The 25,076-nt window shown below is 38.1% G+C and overlaps 1 protein-coding gene across 1 annotated transcript in view; it reads left to right on the top strand.

The window, feature by feature from the left end:
• Window positions 1-83: 83 nt before the first annotated feature.
• The window catches only part of NPEPPS (aminopeptidase puromycin sensitive), an 87,965-nt gene continuing 62,972 nt past the window's right edge, over window positions 84-25,076 (top strand). The window contains exons 1-2 of the mRNA XM_044746082.2: window positions 84-583; window positions 10,049-10,133. Of these exons, the coding sequence (XP_044602017.1) occupies window positions 323-583; window positions 10,049-10,133 (346 nt within the window). The 5' untranslated portion in view covers window positions 84-322. The remainder of the gene's footprint in view (window positions 584-10,048; window positions 10,134-25,076) is intronic.

Raw genomic sequence — 25,076 nt, 5'->3', positions numbered from 1 at the left:
CCGCGCCCGCGCCCCCTCCCGCCCCGCCGGCCGCGCCCTCGCCGCCCCGCCCCTGCTTCGGCGCGCGCGCGCACACCGGCGGAGGCGCGCCCGGCCGGCGGGGGCGCGCACGCAGCTGCCGCCGCCGCCAGCGCCTCCCTCCCTCCCTGCTGGCCCTCCTCCCCTTCCCTCCCCTCCGCCCCCTTCCCCGTAGGCAGCCCGCCCGCCGCCCGCCCGCCCGCCCTCACTGCCTCCCTCCCGGGCCCTGGCACTCCGGCTGGATCTCGCCCCCGCCCCCAGGCTCCCCGGTCGCTCTCCTCAGGCGGTCGCCCGCGCTCGGTGGATGTGGCTGGCAGCCGCCGCCCCCTCCCTCGCTCGCCGCCTGCTCTTCCTCGGCCCTCCGCCTCCTCCCCTCCTCCTTCTCCTCCTCAGCCGCTCCTCTCGCCGCCGCCGCCGCCTCCACAGCCTGGGCCTCGCCGCGATGCCGGAGAAGAGGCCCTTCGAGCGGCTGCCTGCCGATGTCTCCCCCATCAACTACAGCCTGTGCCTCAAGCCCGACTTGCTGGACTTCACCTTCGAGGGCAAGCTGGAGGCCGCCGCCCAGGTACGGCGACCCTCGGGCGCCGGGGGCGAGCTGCCGGGCGGGCAGTTAGGCCGCGCCCGCGGGCTGGGCTGGGGGCCCGGCCGGGAGGGCAGGCGGGCCTGGGCGCTGCGGGTCGGGGGCTAGGGAGGCCCGCGCGGGCCCGGGCGCGCCCCTCGGGGCGGCCGGGCCGGGGCTCTGCCCGCTGGGCTGGGCCGGGCCCGGGCCGCGCTGCGGGGAGCGCCGCGGGCGCTGGCGGGCCCTTCCGTGCCCTTCCGGGGCGCGCACACCTGGGTGGGCGCCCCTGGCCCTTCCGGGCCTGGTGGGGCTCTGGGAGAGGGGGAGGGTGATGGGGGAGGCCCGGGGGGGCGCCGGAGGCCACGCTCTGCCTCCACCTCCTGACTCAGTTCTTTTCTCCGGTTCTCCCTACGCCCCACGGAGGACGCGTTGGAAGGGGCGGTCATCGGGGACTCAGCCGCCGCGCGTTAGCGAGGAGGGGAGATTCTAGAAGGGGGGAGAGAGTGAGACGGAGAACGCTAATCCCAGGCAGCGTTGCTGAGTTCTCCCCGCCTGCTGCGACCCGGGGGCTGGGTTTCCAAGATGATCCGCCCCCTTCCCCCTTCCCCTCAAGTGACAGTGCAGCAGTGACTTTGTTCTCTCCTAACCTCTAGAGAAGCTGAAGGAGGACCCCATCGCCGCTTTTCCTCCCATCTTACTAGCTTTGCAGCCTTTGAAGCAGGTGGATTTATTGCTACAGCGATGGTTGCTTAGCAGTACCCTCCTCCGAAAGAAGCTATTAGTTTTAGCATACCACTGGTGAAAATATTCCATTACTCTTCATTGCAGTTTTTGGTGAATCATGCTTCTCCCCCCCCCGCCCCAGCATTTTCGAAAGTATTGTTTGATTTTGGAGACCATTAGTCTTAATGCCCTACAAAGGTCCCGAACAATAGACATTTGTGATACCATGTTACGTGATGTATTATATGACATCTATAATGAAAAATGGGAACTGTTTAGTAGTTATCTTTAAAAAGAATGATGGTAAATATATTTTGTTTCATTTCTTTTCCTGCTGCAGACAGGGGGAAAATCAATAGGCCTCAACCTTAAAGAACAGGGTGTATGTAGCAGTGAAATGAAAGAAATGTAAACCAGTGTTCCAATAAATTGAAAGTTGGCAGTTGTCTTTGAAAGCCAAGTACGTACTCAGATTGAAAATGTGGCTAAAAGTGTAGAATTAAGAAGTATACGGTCAGATTTGGGGCGCTTGTGTGAAAGCATGAGGGCTCTGGGGTCTGGCTGCATCAAAAGGCAAAATTTATTCCTGTGAAAGTCAGATGATTTAAAAATTTTCCATTAAGAATGTGAATCAGAATGAGTACATTTTGGGTCTGAATTAGTATTTCAGAGGGTTATTTGGGAGACTATGTTTGTTTAAGCCAAGAGACTAGAGTGTTTGGTATATATTGGCAGGGGGCACATGGGAGGGATTGTAAACAGTAGTGTGTCTTGTGACTTGGCAAACCTGCAGGAAGAAGGACCTAGTGATGAATGAATTCGCGTTATGTGAAAAGACTAACATTAAAAAAATCATTTGTTTCTTTACCCTATTCATTGACTTAATGAGTTCATAATTTGCAGAGGTTGCATATTTAGGGAAGATTTTCAGAAAAAAATTGCCAATGAAGATTTTTAAATGATTTTATTAGGAAGTGACAGTTTTATTTAAGTGTTAGGATAGAACAACAAGCAGTGACATGCTTCTCCTTACCCCTTTTTTACTTGCTTTTCCAAAGGGAGGAGAAATATGTGGAAGACTGGTTTGGGCCATTGGGGAACACATGGTAATATACTAGATATTAGCAGGGACTTATAAATTTGATACAAGGAAAAAATGAATCTTTTTAGTAACGTTAACTTTTCAAACTATTTCTTTTCAGAAATTCTTTTCAGGATAGGTGGCAACACAAATGAAAGATGACAAGGTAGTGAATTCTAACAGGTTTCATTAAAGGATAATTAGACTTTTTGATTGTACCCACTGCCACCTTTGGAAGGGCAAAAAGGAGTTAACATTAGTAAAAAGTTAACATTAGTAGTAAAAAGCATATAGTAATGTTTTTGGAATCCATGGATTGGAGCAATAAGTTTAAATTGTGGCATTAGGTCGTATCTTATTGTGGAAATCTAAAAATGTGGACAAAATTATTTCTCTAGAAACCTAGATTTATAACTGGTATTGGGTCAGTTTCCTAACAGTTGGAATCACATTACACAAAGTATGCGAGTTGCTTGCTTGCTTTAGTTGCAAAATTTTATGATAAGCCTAGAGTATTTGTACAGGTTACATATTAGAAACTTAGTGGATTTTTAACCTGACCTGGGTGTGGACTCCTGAGAAGGTGAAGAAATTAGTCAATGTGCACTGATTTAAAAAGTAATTGTCTTTTACATAAGTGAGTGTGGTCTGATTCAGCAGGTTTTGAAAATATGTTATCATGGGCCTAGAGAAATGGGACATTCCCTTTCCCCTCCCTTTACATTAGGAGATTTGAGAGCAACAAATTTTTGTAGCTATTCTGACTCCCTTGTTTTGTAGATGATTAATTAAAAAATAGATTACAAATTTATGAGTGACTGCAGTTCCTGGTTATGAGTGCATAGTGGATTATACAGTAATTGGGCTTTTTCTTATGGAAATATTTTACCTGTGCCAGAGAAATTAACTTCATCCTTCAAAGCGAGAAGTCAGGATATATTAGACAATCCTTGGCCTTCGCTAACAAAATATTCACATTGGTGATGACTAAATTGGCACTTAGAGGAGAGTTACAGATATAGTAGTTTGTTTGGCAGGCCAAAACTTGGCGCCCAAATGAATGTTATTGTCAACCCCGTGTTATGGAATTTTCTGCCCAGATTTTGCATGTTTTCTATGCAGTCATTTTGGTAGTTTTTTATTACTTTAAAAAAGTGATAAAGTTAATAATTTGTCCAGCATTGTGCTAGATCACTAAACGTTCTTATGAAATTAAACGGAAAGACTGGTGATAAGGAATTCAATTTGTTCAGATTTTTTTTTTAATTTTATTTTTTCCTTTTTCTCCCCAAAGCCCCCCGGTACATAGTTGTATATTCTTCGTTGTGGGTCCTTCTAGTTGTGGCATGTGGGATGTTGCCTCAGCATGGTTTGATGAGCAGTGCCACGTCCGTGCCCAGGATTCGAACCAATGAAACACTGGGCCGCCTGCAGCAGAGCACGTGAACTTAACCACTCGGCCACGGGACCAGCCCCTGTTCAGATTTTCTATTCTGTTTCTTGAAATATCTATGAGAAAACTCTTAAATATAAGAAACTTTTATATGTTAAGCTTTATCTAATCTCTTGCAATGAATTTTGCAGCGAATTTTCCAGATAAGTGATGCTTACCCTTTGAGGCACTTAGAGTTTAAAATATATTTACTGATTTGGATGGAAATATTCCTAAAATATATTATCTTTTTAAGCTCTATAATTCCTCATAATCTTGGTTTCTTTTCTTCTTCTTTTTTAAAATACTGGACATTATTCTGAACATCTGTCATTGATGCTTATAACCATAGATAACCTATGTACTAGGTAAAACTATATACTGTATAATTTATTAGTTTCATATCTGTTCTGTAAAATTTATTTTCCTCACTCAGGTTATTACTTCTTGCTGTTTATTGTGCCTTGTTGCTGCCTATTGTGCAACTTCTTGCCTCTTTGGTTTTACCAAACTTGATCTGAAGAGGTCTATGTAACCAGATAAACAAGCTTGTTTGAAGTTAAAAAGAAATTTGTAAGTGAGAGTTTGATGGATTCTCTTCTGATTGAAGGGTATGAGCTTTATTGTATGGACTTTGTATCATCCATTCTGGCTTTTCATACAGGTTTTTTTTTTTTTTTTTAACTTCCTGGTTTTAGATAATTGATATTGTCCAGTCCAATCTGGATAAATGTGGTGTTGAGTAGTAAGTTATCTATAAAACTTCTGTGAACTTTGCTACATAAATGAGCCTGTTCTTATTGTCAAGTAAATTTATTCTAATCTGTATGTGAGTCAGTGGCAAAGGACTGAGTCTTCTGATAGCTGTTTTGTTGTAACTGAGGTTAGTTCTCTAGATCTTGGAGATTCCCTTTTGAACACCATACGAGTATGTAGTTAGTTTATTTGGCACTCGTAATCGCTTTAAAATTTTATTTTAAATTAGGAAGTATTTTAGAAATACAGAAAAGTAACCCACCGCTTAGCAGATAGTAACATTTAGTAGATAGTCATGTTTTGCCCCATTTGCTTCAGACTGTGCCTGATATTTTTTGGGAAACAAAATGTCACAGGTAACACTAAAGCCCATTTCCATCTCTTCCCACCCCCACTCCCAGAGGTAATGTCTCTCTTTAGATAGGTGAATATTATTCCTATATATAGTTTTAAAGTTTTATTGCATATGTAAGTAGCCACGAACAATAAATAGCAATGTTCTGTCTGTTTAAAGTTTTTGCATTAATGGCACTTATTTTGTTTGACTTTCTGTACCTTGCTCTTTTCAGTGTTTCTTTTGTTAGAAAAGTTGGATCACTTTGTGTTTACTATTTACTCCTTATTGTCTTTAGAATTATAGCCCTATTACACAAAGGCAATTATTATTACAAAATTTTAATGATGAAGTTGCTTGTTAGGCAAAGTGACTCAGGCTTTAGACTGACTGGTATTTAAAATTGTCACACTGGAAATTTCCTTTTGCTAAAATCTCATGACTTTGGCAATCAGAAAAACACCTCTTAAGTCTTAAGTCAGGAATACATGTAAGGTGTATTCCTGAGTGATTGTAGTAAAGACTCATTCAGGAAGAAAATTGTGTCGGATTGCTGCCTTCCTAGCTCAAAGGAAACTTCCATTGTAAAATTGTTACCACTGGTCAAGCTGCCTCTTCAGTAGAGCCATTACTTAGCATTTGGCTTAGTTGAAGCGCAGTTTATGGAACTCCGAGAAGACTTTGCCCTGGGTTTGAAACAAAGAAAGGATACACTAACATTCCATTCTTTAATAGTATCAAATGGAAGAGCTGAAAACAAGCTTGTTCTCAACATAGTTTATATGCTACCTTTAACATTTTGTTTCTGTTTTAAGCTTAGAAACTGAAGATCTTAATTCTGAAATTCCTTTGAATTATAACCTTATTTTGATAGTGGAACCCACAGGTAATATTCACTATAACATGGTGATGTTAATAATGTGAGAAATCACATAGTGAATCATCAGGTCAGTGTTATTGTTGAGAAAGCATCAGAAAAGAGCAGTGTTAGAATATGATAGTCAAGCAGTTAAGCATATGCTTCAGTCCACACCGATTAAATTACCTTCCTTGTAGTACATATATGCTGATAGCCAAAATGCTATATAATACAGCATATAGTTCTTAAATTTTATAACTGATAAGGTACTTTATAAACTGTTAGGTGAATGCTATTAGGTGATATTCAGAGTAACATCCTTATGATTAGAGCACGTTTACTGTCGGTCTCTTGTGTGTGTCTTAATAGTAACATCTATTAAGTGATTCCTGTGTATCAGGCACTAAGTTCTAAAAAAACACTTTTATGGATTATACTGTTGTTTAAAATGCATCTCTAATATGAGCCAGAATATACTGTCTGATTTTTAAAATTTGAGTGGAGTTCTATTATTAAGTATTTTTGTTCCTTTGGTTCTTCTCGCCCACTCTTCCAGAAATGGTAGTATTCTGAAAACAAAACAAAACAAAATTAATAGCTATTCAACCAGCAGTTTAATTCTCTATTATAAACAGGTGGGTTTTCCTTAAACACAGGAGGAATTGGAATGTATTTGTATTGTGCATGTCCTGGATGTTGTATAGTGTACTGGATATTGTGCACTATGTCTTTCCAAAGTAAGCAAACACTTTCCCTTAGAATGTTATCAATGATAGTGAGATAAGTGTCATTTGGCATGAGTAGTGTTGTATAGGTATCTTGACATTGGCAGATTAACTACTTGGCTACCATTAAATTCATTGTAGTTGTTGATGGATGAAAATATGGTTGCCTAGATAACGATTAAGACCCGTAACTAAACCACTGTTACTATTCTGTTGGCATAAACTTCAAACTCTGGAAGGTTTTTATTCATGTTAGCCTTTGGAGCACACCCCAGTAAGTGATTCATTTCTCTGTATTTCTGAATTTTTTAAGTCAGTTTATGAATAGGCAGAGAGTTTTTTTTCCTTGTTGTTCAGAGGTAATGCTCTAAATGGCCAGTTGGGACATACAAGTTTTGGTGCTATATAGTTATGTTCTGGTGAAATAATGTGAAGGAATATTATCACTTACAAAATAAAAATACTGTTCATTACATCACATTTTTGTTTAGAAACAGGAAGATTTATGAGAAGGATTTTTTTTAAAAAAGATATTTCTTTTTTTAAAAAAGATTTTATTTTTTTTCCTTTTTCTCCCCAAAGCCCCCAGTACATAAATGTATCTTCTTCGTTGTGGGTCCTTCTAGTTGTGGCATGTGGGATGCTGCCTCAGCGTGGTTTGATGAGCAGTGCCATGTCCGCGCCCAGGATTCGAACCAACGAAACACTGGGCCACCTGCAGTGGAGCACGCGAACTTAACTGCTCAGCCACAGGGCCAGCCCCGGATTCTTTTTTAATGAGCCAAAATAGTTTCACTTTGTGTGTTAGAGATTTTGATAGTTTGTTACAGGCTTAATAACATGCTATCTGTAATTTAGGTCAAGTAATTTTAGTTTAAATTTTAATCACATTTATGTATTGGTTATTTTTTTTAAAGATTTTTTTATTTTCCCTTTTTCTCCCAAAGCCCCCCATAAATAGTTATGTATTTTTAGTTGTGGGTCCCTCTAGTTGTGGCAAGTGGGACGCCACCTCAGCATGGCTTGATGAACAGTGCTATGTCCACGCCCAGGATTCAAACTGGCGAAACCCTGGGCTGCTGAAGCAGAGCATGCGAACTTAACCACTCAGCCATGGGGCTGGCCCTATGTATTGGTTATTAGTAAGATGATTACTCCTAGGTATTGCTTTTTCATACAGATATTTTATTAATCCTGTGTCCTTACCTAGTTCTGTGGTCTGTTCAGTGATCTCAAGGCACTATTGACTTTTGCATGTGTTTTGTTTGGTCTACACAGTGTTTTTGAAAATTTTGAATTAGTTGCCTTGCTTAAAAATTGGGGTTGGAGCCAGCCTGGTGGTGCAGCGGTGAAGCGTGCACGTTTCCCTTTGGCAGCCTGGGGTTCGCTGGTTTGGATCCCGGGTGCAGACATGGCACCGCTTGACAAGCCATGCTGTGGTAGGTGTCCCACATATAAAGTAGAGGAAGATGGGCACAGATGTTAGCTCAGGGCCAGTGTTTCTCAGCAAAAAGAGGAGGATTGGCAGCAGATGTTAGCTCGGGGCTAATCTTCCTCAAAAAAACAAAAACAAAAAAATTGGGAGATTGCACATGAAATCTGAGTTTGTGGCTTTTTTTTTTTAATTGGAAGATTTGTCAGCACTCAGTCTGCTTTTCAGTATAGCAATAATTAGTTGGCTCCAAGAAATGGCTACTTCACCCTTCCTTTATGGGGTTATACATAGCCTCCACCTGGCCTACTGCACACACCTACTTTGCTGGCCCCTGTAGGCATTTGTTTGTGATTTAGGGCATCTGTATTTTTGTTATTTTAGATTTAGACCATTCAGATATCTGAAAATGAATTTGAAGTTTTGTTTAATGCAACAAATATATAAGAACAAGGTTACAACCAAACTGAAAAATGGGCAAGGATTATGAAGAAGCAATTTGCAGAGGAAAAACTTAATGGCCAAAAAGTAAATAAATAAATGAAATAAAGAAAGAAAAGAAAAGACAGAAAAGGAAAAAGATGCTTAGTAACCAGTGTTACTAGTAGTCAGAGAAATTCTAATTAAAAAACTGTGGAATACCATTTAGTACCTCTCAGATTGTCAAAAATTTTGAAGTTTTTTGGAGGATGCTGAAAGTGGGATTTCTTTATTCTTAGCTCGTGGAAATGTCAATTTGAACTTCTCTGGAGAATAATTTGGCAATTCGTGGTAAAGAAAATGTGTGCACAGAAAACATGGACCGGATGTTTATTATGGTGCTATTTTGTTTATTTATTTATTTAAATTGAAATATAGTTGACATACAATATCCTATTAGTTTCAGATGCATACAGTACTAGTTTAAGTAACAAAAAAGTGGAAATAACCTAACTTCCTTCAGGAAGGAATTGGATAAATAACTGTGGTTTATACTGTGCAGGAGTTAAAATTAATGAATTAGATCTACGTCTATTAGCATTTACCCATCTCAGAAACAATGTTAAATGAAAAAAGCAGGTTGCAAAAGTTACATACACATTGATACCATTTGTGTAAAGTTAAAAACATTGTTTGCTGATCTCTATATATGTAACAAAAGTACTAAACATACATGAGAAAGATATACATTAGCCTTAGGATAGGATTGTCTCTAGGGAATGAGGAAGAGGAGAAGGGGATTTCGTTATATCTAAATTTGGGGGGGGGGCGGGGGGGTGCAGATCTGAAGCAAGTAAGACAAAAGTCTTAAGTTTATTTAATCTTGATGGTGAATCATTAGTGTCTTTTACATCTGAAATGTTTCTTTGGGAAAAGAAAAAAATTTAGAGTGTTTTATGAAGTTTTGAGATAGTTTATGATATATTAGCTTTCTTCCTCTATCCTTACAGAAGGCCTCATTGATGGATTTGATGTGCAGGTGAAGATACATGATTAATTGCAACATATAAGAAATGTTTCCTAATTTTAAAAGTTTTTTTTTTTTTTTTTTTTTTTAAGATTGGCCACCTGAGCTAACATCTGTTGCCAATTTTTTTTTCTTTTTCTTCTTCTCCCCAAAGCCCCCCACTACACAGTGGTATGTTCTAGTTGTAGGTCCTTCTGGTTGTCCCTGTGTGGGACCTCAGCATGGCTCGGTGAGCGGTGCCATGTCCGCACCCAGGATCCTAACTGGTGAGACCCTGGGCTGCTGAAGCGTAGCGTGTGATCTTAACCACTCTGCCATGGGGCCAGCCCCTAAAATTTTTTTAATTTCAGAAAAATTTTAATTAAGTTGTTTCATATCAAGATTTAAGTGGAAAAAAGTACTTTTATTTAGCTCATTGTTCAGATGTTTAAATTCTGTGAAATACTTAAGTATTTATTATTGCTTTTAATGTAATTTGGAAAATGTGAGTTGCTTTGGATTACTTAAAACTACTCATTTATTTCTACCATTGATGCATAAATACTCAATCTAGGTTTTAGTGATATCTGAGTTAAAAAAAAAATTATGTGTATGCCTGTGACATACATCAGGCCAAGATGAAGATGTACATATTATTAATCTAGGCTATTTCTTACACTGCTGGTCTCTCTTTTCCCCTTAGGTCAGGCAGGCAACCAATCAGATTGTGATGAATTGTGCTGATATTGACATTATTACAGCTTCATATGCACCAGAGGGAGATGAAGGTAAGAACTGTTTTCCATTTTAATTTGCTGTCTCTATGTCTGTATGATATGTATTTGTGCATGCTTTTGTGTGTGTATAATACATACATTTTCAGGTTAAGATATCAATGTTACTTTAGAAATAGGAAAATTCTTTAGATTTTCATGGGAAATATTTGCATAGTGTAATCTGACGATACTGTGAAATAAAGGAAATGTCACAATTTTAATTCTACTTCAAACATTAACTTATTTTGTGACCTTAGGCAGATCACATTTTCATAAGTGTAAAATGAACGTAATACCACGCATACAAAGCTGAAGAGTTATTTTAAAAATTAAGTACTTTGAACACAAAAGGTTCATCAAGAGGGCTTAGTTCATATGTGGTTTTCTGAAAATTTTTTCCCCCCCTTGAACTATAAGTTAAAATTAAGATAATCTTACTCATAATTGGGAGAAAAATATTTGCTTTGTGAGATGGAATACAAAGGTTAGAAGCTAGATGATGGAGTTAGTTACAGGAGAAGAATATGTGAAAGAGAAACATGGTATAGAATGTGTGGGAACTCAGTTAGCATTTTTAAAATGAGGACTGTTTTAGACCTTGTAATTACAATAAGGATTAAATTGAGTAACCAGTTTTGGCCTGAAATTTTGTTCCCACATAAGCTGCATTTTTAAAAGTTATCAAGTTTGTCATAAACTCACAAGTGTATTAATATTGGAGCTGCTTTGCTTTTTACTTTTGACTTCATCTTGACATTCCTTGTCAAAATGGTTTATTGGTTTGTCTATACTACTCTGAGACTTCCTCTCAGAAAGTCTTCTCATTTGATATAAAATAAGTTAGAAACTTGGCCTTTTATTTACATTTTGTGTTTCTATTTCCTCTCTCCTTTATATTATACTAAGAAGAAGCATACAAGTAACATTTTAAGGCCTGGCAATATTTATTTCATGAATTTTTCTTAAATTATCTTGTCTATAGTAAGACAAAAAAAAGTTAATAGCAGTTGACCATATTATTGCCAAGAAGTACTCTGGTTCAGTAGATTGTAAATGAGATCAAACTGCTGTGATTTTAAGTTAGAGGAACAGATCCTTCAAATGGACTTTGGATGAGTGCCCACTTAAAAAAAAGAGTTTGGTAAATGAAAGAGAGATTATTTAATTTCTTTAACTGTGAAGAAAAATGGAAGCACCTTAGCCAAGCATATCAAGGCAAGCTTTCTTTGTTGTAGGTAGAGAACATTTAATTCCAATGTAGGGTTTTTAAATGGTAGCCAGTATAGATAGGTAAAATAAATGCGCAGTCTCCGGCGGGCTTGGTTTCAGCTTAGGTTTGTTTTTATCTTCCTGTACTAAAATGTCAGGAAAGAATTCAGAGAACTGAAATGTTTTGAATATAGATGACTGAATAGGACAAAGCTCATAATGGTCTGAATCTCAAGGAAGCAGCGTTAGTGTTCTCACTAAGAGGATCGGAAGAGAAATGAAAACTTATAGGAAGTGAAGAGGATTTGGGGAGAGATTCAGATAAAACATTACAATTTTTGTTACATAAAATATCTTATGCAGGACTAACTAAGGTACGTTTCTCAACTCATTTCTCCTACAGCAATAGGAAAAACCTGGAGTCATGTATAAGCCCATTTAATTTTAGAGTATACGAGAATGGGAAGTTGTATTAATTTGGTATTTTAAAGTTTCAGAAACAGGGATCACTTTGGATAGATTTGGCCTTTCAGATATATACATAGCTTAATTTTGCCCTTGAACATAGTAGCGTTTCTTGATTTTTACCTTATGGAAGAGTATAGCATGTTATTTCTTTCGAAACTGGTTGCAAATTTGACTGCCAGCTCCTTCCAGGGCTCTATACTGGTGGCAGGAGTCAATAGGAAAGATACCATTTTTTAACCCAACTAATCTCATCTAGAACCTTCTAGATTGTGATTGTCTTCTGCAAGGCCGATTTACATATCTGTAGTCATTAAATCTTGGTGCTATGAGGTAGAATCAGAAAATTATTTGAAGGCATGAACTTGTTGCTTCTTTATGTAAGTTTTTAATTGATGAAAAAGGCCATCTTGTACAGTAACCCGGAAAGACCTATTGGCATGTGTCTCTTTAAACTAATGCACTGCCTTTTAAACAGAAATAATTTATTTTAAAGCCTATTTGAGATCTTTGTAATATTTTAAAAATGAGAAGTTAGTAAGAAAAAGAGCTGAAAACTGTTTTTTTTACTGTTCTGCACTTCAAGGGTTGGTGAAATCATTAGCACTTAAGCGAGTGCAAGGAATGCACCTCCCTACACAGTGCAGGGATTAGTATTGTCATCAGCTTCTGCAAGAGAAATACGAAATTTTTGAGTGCCTGAACTCAGGTCCTGACAGGTAAAGAGTCTTTTAATTTATCATTAATAGATGGTTTGGGCATAACCACAAAGAGAATGATGACTTGAAAGTTTTGTACCAACTTTTCCCTTAGTGTACTCTGTCAGGTATATGTTTGTAGAATTAGCTGTGTAAGAAAAAATTTTTCCTTCGGTGACATAGTATTTCATACAAAGTTCTAATATAGTTCAGATCCACCAGCATCACTTTGGTTTATCCATATAAGGCATGTAAATTTTAACACATTTATTCTTGAAGTAAGATTGTATTTTTCAGTGCATGTGTATGTGTGTTTAATGAAAGGATAAAACAGCTAAGTCAGAAATATTGCCTAAAATTAATAATTTCGAGCAAAAACTATTAACTTGGAAAAAAGGAATCGTTCCTCACACTTGGTCATAAGCCTTTATCCAACTATTAATAATATATATTGTGCCATACAATTATGTATGGATTAGCAATAACGTTGATAAACCACCATCTCTTTTCAGTAGAGTTGTGGGTGTCATTTTGAAAATACATACGTACTAATTAAGTGCTAGCCCTCAAATCAGGAAAATTGAAAGAGAAGGGAAACTATCCAATTCTAATACAAATGTATTGAAATATAATATAGAATTTCATAAGGAAATTTCAAATGAAAGGAATTTGAGTATAACTTTAGTTATACAAATAATGATATAGGGTAGGGGCTTCAAACTAAAGTTACTGTTGGGGTTAAGCAAATAACAAACATGATTGGATTGGGCTGGATGTAGGGAAATAAGACTGTTGGGACAGAGGCTGAACTGAAGAGTGCATGTCTCACATAAATATATTCAAATTAAAAAAAAAACTTTGCTGGCCAAACAGAACATTTTTGTGGTCCATATTGAGTTCTGTTGAATTTGCAACCTTTGAAGAGGGATTCCAGGGCATCGTGGTGTGTTATGCATATTCTTTATCATTTGGACATGAGGATAAAACTTGAGCATAACTGTCTCATTAAAAAAAGAAAACTCGATGAGATTCTTCTGGGATCTTAATTGAAACTGATATAAATAATGTATAATATGCTATATTACCATTAAGTATATTAAGTAAATTGTTTGCTGTATGTGTGCTACTGGTATATACTTTAAAAAGATTCGGAATCTAGCATGCTGCCTCTTTTTAGGTAGGTTTTAGAGTTTTTCAAGCACTAAAATGGTCTTATTTGTGAGATCTTGTTTTTATTTTGTCTCTGCTTTATTTACTATTCCGAAGTGTATTGACTTTTGGGAATTCTTTAAAGATTTTATTTTTTATTATTTTTTATTTTTCCTTTTTCTCCCCATAGCCCCCCAGTACATAGTTGTGTTTTAGTTATGAGTCCTTCTAGTTGTGGCATGTGGGACATCGCCCCAGTATAGCTTGATAAGCGGTGTTAGGTCCACATCCAGGATCCGAACTGGCAAAACCCTGGGCCACTGGAGCAGAGCATTCAAGCTTAACCACTCAGCCATGGGGCTGGCCCCAGAAGTTTTTAATTTTAATGAAGTCCAGGTTATCACTTATTTCTTTCGTGGGTCATGCCTTTGGTGTTGTATCTAAAAAGTCATCGCCATACCCAAGGTCAACTAGATTTTCTCCTATGTTATCTTCTGCGAGTTTTATAGTTTTGCATTTTACTCTTAGGTCTATAATCCATTTTAAGTTAATTTTTGTAAAAGGTGTAAAGTCTGTGTCTAGATTAAATCTTTTGCATGTGGATGTCCAGTTGTTCCAACAGCATATGTTGAAAAGATAGCTCCATTGTGTTGCTATTGCTTGTTTGTCAAAGATTGGTTGACTGTATTTATGTGGGCCTATTTCTAGGCTCTCTATTCTGCTCCGTTGATCTGTTTGTCTCTTCTTTGTCCAATACAACACCGTTTTGCTTACTGTAGCTTTGAAGTAAGTCTTGAAGTTGGGTGGTGTTAGTCCTTCAACCTTGTTCTTCCCCATCAATATTAAGTTGGGTATTCAGCGTTGTTCATTTCTCCATAGAAACTTTAGAATCAGTTTTTCAACATCCACAAAGTAACTTTCTGGGATTTTGACTGGGATTGGTATAAAATCTACAGATCAAGTTGGGAAGAACTGACATCTTGGCAGTATTGAATCGTCTTTTTTTTTAGATTGGCACCTGAGCTAACATCTGTTGCCAATCCTTTTTTTCCCCCCTTCTCCCTAAAGTCCCCCGGTACATAGTTTGTACATTCTAGTTGTGTGTGCCTCTGGTTGTGCTATGTGGGACGCCGCCTCAGCGTGGCCTGATGAGCGGTGCCATGTCCACAACCAGGATCTGAACCAGTGAAACCCCAGGCTGCCGAAGGAAGCAGAGTGCACGAACTTAACCACTCAGCCATGGGGCTGGCCCCCATATTGAGTCGTCTTATCCATGAACATGGAATATCTCTCCATTTATTTACTTCTTCTTTGATATCTTTCATAAGAATTTTCCTCATGTGGATCTTCTACATATTTTGTTAGGTTTATACCTAAGTATTTCATTTTAGGGAGTGGTAATGTAAATGCTGTTTTTAATTTCAAATACCACTTATTTATTGTTGGTATATAGGAAAGCGATTGACTTTTGTATATTAACCTTGTATCCTACAACCTTGCTGTAATCGCTTATTAGTTCCAGGAGTTTTTTGTTGATTCTTTTAAATTTTCTGCATGACCATGTCATCTGTGAACAAAGATAGTTTTATTTCTACTTTCCTAATATGTATACTTTTATTTCCTTTTCTTATCTTATTGTGTTAGCTGGGATTTATAGTACACTATTGAAAAGCAGTGGTGAGAGGGGACATCCTTGCATTGTTCCTCACCTTATGTGAAGCTTAGAGTTTCTCACCATTCAGTATGATGTTATCCATAGGGTTTTTGTTGATGTTCTTTGTAACATTGGAGAAGTTCACCTTTACTCCTAGTTTGCTATGAGTTTTTATCATGAATGGGTGTTGGGTTTTGTCAAATGCTTTTTCTGTGTCTGTTGATATGATTGTGTGATTTTTCTTCTTTAGCCTGTTGATGTGATGGAGTTGATTTTTGAATGTTGAAACAGCCTTGCACACTGGGATAAATCCCACTTGGTTGTATATAATTCTTTTTATACATTGTTGGATTTGATTTGCTATTATTTGGAGGATTTTTGCATCTGTGTTCATAGAAGATATTGGTCTGTGGTTTTCTTTAATGTCTTTGTCTTATTTTGATATTAGGGTAATGCGGGCCTCATAAAACGAGTTAGGAAGTATTCCCTCTGCTTCTGTTCCCTGGAAGAGATTGTAGAGAATGGGCGTAATTTCTTACTTAAATGTTTGGTAGAATTCATGAGTGAATCCATCTGGGCCTGATGCTTTCTGTTTTGGAAGATACTAACTATTGATTGAATTTCTTGAATAGATATAGGCCTATTCAGATTGTCTATTTCTTCTTGTATGAATTTTGGCAGATTGTGTGTTTCAAGGAATTGGTCCATTACATCTAGGTTATCAAATTTGTAGGCATAGAGTTATTCATAATATTCCCTTATTATCCTTTTAATGTCCATGGGATCTGTAGTGATGTCCTCTCTATCAATTCTGATTTTAGTAATTTGTGTCTTCTCTCTTTTTACCTTAGTTAGCCTGGCTAAGGCTTATTGATTTTGTTGGTATTTTCACAGATCTGGCTTTTGGTTTTGTTGATTTCATCTATTGATTTCCTGTTTTCGCTTTCATTGATTTCTGCTCTAATTTTTATTATTTCTTTTCTTCTCCTTACTTTCAATTTAGTATTCTTTTTCTAATTTCGTAAGATGGAAGCTTAGATGATTAGTTTCAGGTCTTTCTTCTTTTCTGATCTATGGTTTCAGTACTATAAAGTTCTCTCTAAGCACTGCTGTCACTGCATCCCACACAAATTTTTTTTTAAGATTTTATTTTTCCTTTTTCTCCCCAAAGTCCCCTAGTACAAAGTTGTATATATTTTTAGTTGTGGGTCCTTCTAGTTCTGGCATGTGGGATGCCACCTCAGCATGGCCTGATGAGTGGTGCCATGTCTGGCCTGATGAGCAATGCCGTGTCCGTGCCCAGGATCTGAACCAGCAAAACCCTGGGCTGCTGAAGTGGAGCGTGCGAACTTAATCCGTTGGCCATGGGGCCAGCCCCTGCATCCCACAAATTTTGATAAGCTGTGTTTTTGTTTTCAATTAGTTCAAAATATTTGAAAGTTTCTCTTGAGATTTCTTCTTTGACTTACGTGTTATTTAGAAGCATGTTGTTTAATTTCCAAGTATTTTGGTATTTTTCCAGCTACTTTTCTGTTACTATTTGTAGTTTCATTCTCTTGTGGTCTGAGAGCATTTTACAATTTCTCTAAATTAGTTAAGGTGTGTTTTTATGACCCAGAATGTGGTGTATCTTGGTGAATGTTCCATGTGAACTTGAGTAGAATGTGTAATCAGCTGTTGTTTGATGAAATAGTTTATAGATATCAATTATGTCACTTGATGGTGCTATTGAGTTCAACTATATCATTACTGATACTCTGTTGCAGTATCTGTCCATTTCTTTTTTTTTTTTCTTTTTCTTTTTTGTGTGAGGAAGATGGTCCCTGAGCTGACATCCATGCCAATCTTCCTCTATTTTGTATGTGGGACGCTGCCACAACATGGCTCGATCAGTGGTGCATAGGTCCATGCCCAGGATCTGAACTTGCAAACCCTGGGCCACTGAAGTGGAGTGTGCGCATTTAACCACTGCATCACCAGGCCAGTCCCAAGGATCTGTCCATTTCTGATAGAAGCATGTTAAAGTCTCCAACTGTTGTGGTAGATTCATCTGTTTCTCCTTGCCATTCTGTCAGTTTCTATCTCATGTATTTAGAAAAAAATTTTTTTATTGCTTTTTCTCCCCAAATCCCCCCAGTACATAGTTGTATATTTTAGTTATGGGTCCTTTTAGTTGTGGCATGTGGGATGCCACCTCAGCCTGGCCTGATGAGCAGCGCCATGTCCGCACCCAGGATCCGAACCAGTGAAACCCTGGGCTGCTGAAGCAGAGCGCGTGAATTTAACCACTTGGCCACAGGGCCAGCCCCTATCTCATGTATTTTGATTCTGTGTTGTTAGACACATACACCTTAAGGATTGTTATGTCTTCTGGGAGCTTTGACCCCTTTATCCTTATGTAATGCCCCTTTTTATCCCTGATAATTTTCCTTGCTCTGAAGTCTGCTCTGTCTGAAATTAATATACCTACTCCCACTTTCTTGTAGTTAGTATTAGCATAGTATATCTTTCTCCATCCCTTTACTTTTAATCTATGTGTATCTTTATATTTGAAGAGGGTTTTTTGTAGACAACATGTGGTTGGATGTTGTTTTTTGATCTGCTCTGACAATCTCTGTTTTTTCATTGGTTTATTTAGATCATTGATGTTTAAGGTGATTATTGATATCGTTGGATCAATATCTACCACATTAGCTACTGTTTTATAATTGTTGATCTTGTTTTTTGTTCCTGTTTTTGTCTTCCACATTTTTTCTGCCTTTTCTGGTTTTCATTGAGCATTTTATATGATCCTATTTTCTTTCTTTCTTTTTTTTCCTTCAAGGAAGATTAGCCCTGAGCTAACATCTGCCACCAATCCTCCTCTTTTTGCTGAGGAAGACTGGCCTTGAGCTAACATCCATGTCCATCTTCCTCTATTTTATATGGGACACCTGCCACAGCATGGCTTGATAAGCAGTGTGCAGGTCTATACTTGGGATCCAGGCCAGCGAACCCCAGGCTGCTGAAGCAGAGCATGCAAACTTAACCACTGTGCCACCAGGCGGGCCCCTATATGTTCCTCCTGTTTTCTCTCCTTTCTTAGCATATCAATTATACTTCTTTTTTTTTTTTTTTAACTTTTTTTAGTGGTTGCCCTAGAGTTTACAATATATATTTACAACTAAGCCAAATCTACTTTCAAATAACACTATACTGCTTCATAGATAGTGCAAGTACCTTATAATAACAAAATATTCCTAATTCCCCCCCTCTTATCCCTTGTATCATTGCAGTCATTTCACTTATAATTAGCATACACACACACACACCAGCATAATCAAATACCTTGTTGCTATTAATTTTTTTTTTTTGAGGAAGATTAGCTGTGAGCTAACTACTGCCAGTCCTCCTCTTTTTGCTGAGGAAGGTTGGCCCTGAGCTAATATCTGTGCCCATCTTCCTGTACTTTATATGTGGGACGCCTACCATAGCATGGCATGTCAAGTGGTGCACAGCATGGCAAACCCCGGGCCGCCGAGAAGCGGAACGTGCGCACTTAACCGCTGCGCCACCGTGCCGGCCCACTATTAATATTTTTTGAATGAACTCTTACCTTTTAGATCAATTAAGAATAAGAAAAATAAATGTTTTTATTTTACCTTCATTTGTTCATTCTCTGATGCTTTTCCTTTCTTTATGTAGATCCGAGTTTCTTACCTGTATCATCTTCCTTCTTTCTAAAGAACTTCTTTGAACTTTTCTTGCAAAGCATATGTACTGGCAACACATTTCCTCAGTTTTTGTCTGAGAAAAGTCTTTATTTCTCCTCATTTTTTTCAAGACTTTATTATTATTATTATTATTTAAGATTGGCCCCTGAGCTAACAACTGTTGCCAATCTTTGTCTTTTTTTTTTTTCCCTGCTTTATCTCCCCAAGTCCCCCCGGTACATAGTTGTATATCTTAGTTGCAGATCCTTCTAGTTGTGGCATGTGGGACGCCACCTCAACATGGCCTGACAAGTAGTGCCATGTCTGTGCCCAGGATCCGAACCAGTGAAACCCTGGGCCACCGCAGCAGAGTGTGCAAACTTAACCACTCGGCCACAGGGCCGGCCCCTGTAGACTTTATTTTTTTAGAGCAGTTTAGGTTCACTGCAAGATTGAGGAAGATTCTCCTTCACTTTTGAAGGATAATTTTGAAGAATTCTTTCTAGGTTAATAGTTTTTCTCTCAACACTTTCAATATTTCACTCCACTCTCTTCTTGCTAGCGTGGTTTCTGAGGAGAAGTTGAATGTAATTCTTATCTTTGCTCCTCTGTACATAAGGTGTTTTTTTCTTCTAGTTTCTTTCAAGATTTTTTCTTTATGTTTGATTTTCTAAGTTTGAGTACCATATACCTAGGTGTAGGTTTTTTTTGGTATTTGTCTGCTTGTTCTTCTCTGAGCTTCTGGGATCTGTGGTTTGATGTCTGACATTAATTTGGGCAGATTCTCAGTCATTATTGCTTCAAATATTGCTTCTGTTCCTTTCTCTCTTTCTTCTGGTATTTCCATCCTGTGGATGTTATACCTTTTGTAGTTTTCCTACAGTTCTTGGATATTTTGTTCTGTTTGGGTTTTTTCCCCCAGTCTTTCTTCTCTTTTTCAGTTTTGAAAGTTTCTATTGTCATGTTCTCAAACTCAGAGATTCTTTCCTCAGCCATGTCCAATCTAATAATGAGCCCGTCAAAGGCATTCTTCATTTCTGTTACAAAATTTTTGATCTCTATAATTTCTTTTTGATTTCTTCTTAGAATTTCCATCTTTCTGCTGCCGTCAGTTCTTGCATATGTCTACTTTTTTCATTAAAACCTTTAGCATATTAATCATAGTTTAAAAAAAATTCCTGATCTGATAATCCCAACATTCCTACCACGTCTGACTCTGGTTTTGATGTTTGTTCAGTGTCTTCAAATTGTTTTTTCTGCCTTTTAGTATGTCTTGCAATTTTTTTTTTTGAAAGGCAGACATGACATACTCGGTAAAAGGAACTGCAATAAATAGGCCTTTAATAATATGATCATAAGATGAGCAGGGAGGGGAAGCATTCTGTAGTCCTGTGATTGTGTCTAGTCTTTCGGTGAGCCTGTGCCCCTAGTCTGTGAGCTTCACCAGTGCTTCTCAGGTTTTCTTCCACCTTTAGGTGGGACAGGATACCTGGAAGGGCTGGAGTTGGATATTTCCCTTACTCCAGGTGGGTTAGGCTCTGATAAAACTCCAGCAGTTAAACTTTGGTAAAATAGTTTCTCCTGAGGGCAGGTTTTGTTAAGAACAGAATTCTCTAGTGCATTTCAGAATGGTTTGTTTTCCTCTCCTCCTGCTGGACGCGTGAGGGAATTTTTCTCTGATATTCACTGTTAGGACCTGGTAGAACTGCTAGAGGTAAAAGTCACAAAAGTGTGGGGGTCCTCCTGTTATTGTGGGTTTCTGCTCTGGTAAGTTGTGATTCTCTGTATCAGCGTATCTCCAATTTTTTTTGGCAGCAGTTTCCCGTTACCTCACTTTTCTGATGGACATAAGGAGAGTTGTTGATTTTTCAGTTTTTTCAGCTTTTTGCTTGTTGTTAGGATGCATGTAAGCTTCTCACAGGCGACAGCAGATACCAGAAATCCTCCTGGTCATTTTATTTTTATTTCTAATATAAAAAGTTGCATTTTAAAAATATAAGAGCAATCTGTGCCTTTTTGTGGGCATATGCTTTCAGTTCTCTTGGGTAAATACCTGGAAATATAATGGCTAAATTGTTTGGTAAATGGAGAATTTTTAAAGAAACTGCCAGTTTTCCAAAGTGGTTGTACCATTTTATATTCTTGTCAGCTGTGTGTCAGAGATCCAGTTGCTCCATATCCTTGATCATACTTGTTATATTCCATCTTCTTAATTTTAGCTATTCAAGTGGTTGTGTAGTGGTATCTTGTGGTTTTAATTTGTATTTCCCTGATGGCTAATGATGTCAAGCAGCTTTTCATGTCCTTATTTGCCATTTGTATATCTTCCTTGGTGAAGTACTTATTACGACCTTTTGCCATTGGAGGGGAGGATTGTTTATCTTATTGAATTTTAAGAGTTCTTTATATATTCCTTACACACACACACACACACATATATATATATATACACACACGCCTTTGTTGGACACATGTTTTGCAAATACTCTCTCTCAGTCTGTGGCTTGTCTTCATTTTTGTTACAGTGTTTTTTGAAGAGTGTAAGTTTTTAATTTCAATGAATTAATAATTTATTGAGTTTTTCTTTCATAGTTCATGTATTTTTTTGTGATCTATTTAAGATGTTTTAAAATTCAAGGACATTAAATTTATCTTCTGTGTTTCCTTCTAAAAGTTTTATAGTTTTAGCTTTTGCGTTTAGGTCTTTGATCCATTTTGAGATAAATTTTATATATGCTATGAGATAAGGAGAGAGGTTCTGTTTGTTTGTTTATTTTTGCTATATGGCTGTCCACTTTTTCTAGCACCATTTTTTATAAAGATTATTTTTTCCTCATTTGATTTCTGGACTCTGTGTTCTGTTCCATTTTAAGTCTTGAAATCAAGTAGTGTAAGTCTTCCATCTTTGTTCTTTTTAAAAATGATTTTTGCTCGTCTAGGTCCCTTTAATTTTCATATAAATTTTAGAATCAGCTTGTCAATTTCTACATAAAAGCATGTTGCAATTGTTATAGGAATTGCACTGACTACATTGGGGAGAAAAATTAATGAATGAAGAATATATATTTCTCCACTTATTTAGATCTTCTTTAATTTCTCTCAACAGACTGTAAGAGGTTCTAGTTGATTTTTGCTCGTTCTAGAAAGAAATTAATTTTCTGCGTGTTTTTTTTTTTTTGGCAGACAATATAGCCAGATCATGTTTTTTTTACATGTAGTAAAACACATATAACATAAAATTACCATCTTAACCATTTTTAAGTGTACAGTTCATTGGTACACATTCACATTGTTGAGCAATCATCACTATCATCTATCTTCAGAATTCTTTTTATCTTGCAAAACTAAAACCTTGTACCCATTAGACACTAACTCCCCATTTTCTTCATCCCTCAGTCCCTGGTAACCACGCTTCTACTTTCCTATGAATCTCTACATTCTATTCTAGGCACCTCATATAAGTGGAATCACAGTATTTGTCATTTTATGACTGGCTTATTTCACTTACCATAATGTCCTCAGAGTTCATCCATGTTGTAGCATATATCAGAATTTCCTTCCCTTTTAAGACTGAATAATATTCCATTGTATGTATATACCACATTTTGTTTATCGATTTATCTGTCAGTGGACACTTGGGTTGCTTCCACCTTTTAGCTATTGTGAATAATGCTGCTGTGAACCTGAGAGTACAACATCTCTTTGAGACTCTTTCAATTCTTTTGACTCTGTATCCAAAAGTAGAATTGCTGGATCATATTGCTAATTCTATTTTTAATTTTTCGAGGAATTGTCATACTGTTTTCTGCAGCAGCTGCACCATTTTACGTTCCCACCAATAGTACACAAGGGTTCCAGTTCCTCCACATCCCTGCTAACACTTGTATTTTTGTTTGTTTGTTTTTGATAGTAGCCATCCTAATAGGTAGAAGTGGCTTTGATTTGTATTTCTCTAATGATTAGTGGTATTGAGCATCTTTTCATCTGCTCATTGGCCAGTTGTATACCTTAGGAGGAATGTCTATTTGAGTCCCTTGGCCTTTTTTTTTTTTTCTTTTTTTGCTGAGGAAGATTTGCCCTCAGCTAATATCCACTGCCAATCTTCCTCTTGTTTTGGTGTGTGAGCCACCACCACAGCATGGTCACTGACAGACAAGTGGTGTAGGTCCACGCCCAGTAACTGAACCTGGGCTGCTGAAGCAGAGCGCACCAGACTTAATCACTGGGCCACTGGGGCTGGGCCCCCTTGCCCATTTTTTAATCAGGTTATTTGCTTTTTTTGTTGTTGAGTGTAGTTCTTCATATATTCTGGCTATTAACCCCTTAGCAGATATGTTATGCAGATATTTTCTCCCCTTCTGCAGGTTGCCTTTTCACTCTGTTGATTGTGTCTTTTGATGCACAAAAGTTTTAATTTTGATGAAGTCCACTTTGTCTGTTTTTTCTTTTGTTACCTGTACTTTTGGAATAATATCCAAGGAATCATTACCAAATTCAACGTCATGGAACTTTTACGTTTTCTTCTAGGAGTTTTATAGCATTACTTCTCACATTTGGGTCTTTGATCCATTTTGAGTTAATTTTTGTATATGGTGTAAAGGGTCCAGCTTCATTCTTTTGCATGTGGATATCCAGTTTTCCCAACATTATTTTTTGAAAAGACTGTCCTTTCCCTATTGAATGGTCTTGGCACCCTTGTTGCAAATCATTTGACCATGTATGCAAGAGTTTATTTCTGGGCTCTCTTTTCTGTTCCACTAGTCTGTATGTCTGGCTTTATGCCAGTACCACACTTTTTTTTTTTTTTTGATTACTGTTGCTCTGTGATCAGGAAGTGTGAGACTTCCAACTTTGTTCTTCCTTTTTCAAGATTGTTTTGGCTATTCTGAGTCTTGAGATTCCATGTGACTTTTAGGATGGATTTTTAAATTTCTGCAAAAAACACTGTTGGGCTTTTGAGAGGGATTGTTGAATCTCTGGGTCTTTTTGGATAACGTGGACATCTTAACAATATTAAGTCTTCTAATCCATGAACAAGGGATGTCTTCCATTTATTTGTATCGTCTTTAACTTCTTTCACCAATGTTTCATAGTTTTCAGTATACAAGTCTCTCCTCCTTGGTTAAATTTGTTCCCAAGTGTTTTATTATTTTTGACACTGTTGTAATTGGAGTGGTTTTGTTAATTTCCCTTTGAGATTGTTCATTGTTAGTGTATAGAAATGCAAATGATTTTTGTAGGTTTATTTTGTTTCCTACAACTTGGCTGAATTTGTTTATTAGTTCTAGCAGTTTTTTTTTTGTGGAACCCACAGGGTTGTCTACATATAACATTTCATCTCTGAACAGAGATAATTTTACTTCTTCCTTTCTAATTTGGATGCCTTTTCTTTCTTTTTCTTGCCTAATTACTCTGGCTAGAATCTCTAGTACTGTGTTTGAATAGAAACGGCAAAAGCAGGCATCCTTGTCTGGTTCCTTACTGTAGGGGAGAAGCTTTCAGTTGTTCCCTAAGCAAGAACATCTTGATCTAGTTGAATTTGGTCTTTTTTTCTTTCTTTCTTTCTTTTTTTTTTTAAAGATTTTATTTTTCCTTTTTCTCCTCAAGGCTCCCTGGTACATAGTTGTATGTTTTTAGTTGTGAGTTCTTCTAGTTACGGCATGTGGGATGCTGCCTCAGTGTGGCTTGATGAGCAGTGCCATATCCACGCCCAGGATCCAAACCCGTGAAACCCCAGGCTGCTGAAGCAGAATGTGTGAACTTAACCACTCGGCCACGGGCTGGCCCTGCTGTTTTTTTGCTTTTTTCAATTTGCTCTTGTTCTTGGTTTGTAGCTCTGTCAGGAGTCTTTGCTAAGGTTTCCCCTTTCTTCCTGGGCCCTGATATGCAATTTTTAGTTCCCTACCATTATACAACTGCTGAAATCTAGGTGTCAGCAAATGTCTGGAGGGGAAATTGAATGAACAATGTTAGACTTATTTTTTATTCCACTTTTCTGAGATCTTGGCTGTTTCAATCCTGACGGCTTTGGTAGTCCTGAATTTCAGGCCCAGCCTCTGAGACTGCTGCTGCTTATGGCTCTGCTTCC

This window comes from Equus asinus, chromosome 13, assembly GCF_041296235.1.
Source record: "Equus asinus isolate D_3611 breed Donkey chromosome 13, EquAss-T2T_v2, whole genome shotgun sequence".
Taxonomy (NCBI): domain Eukaryota; kingdom Metazoa; phylum Chordata; class Mammalia; order Perissodactyla; family Equidae; genus Equus; species Equus asinus.
The sequence above is the reverse complement of the archived record's forward strand: the minus strand, read 5'-3'. Positions and strand labels throughout refer to the sequence as shown.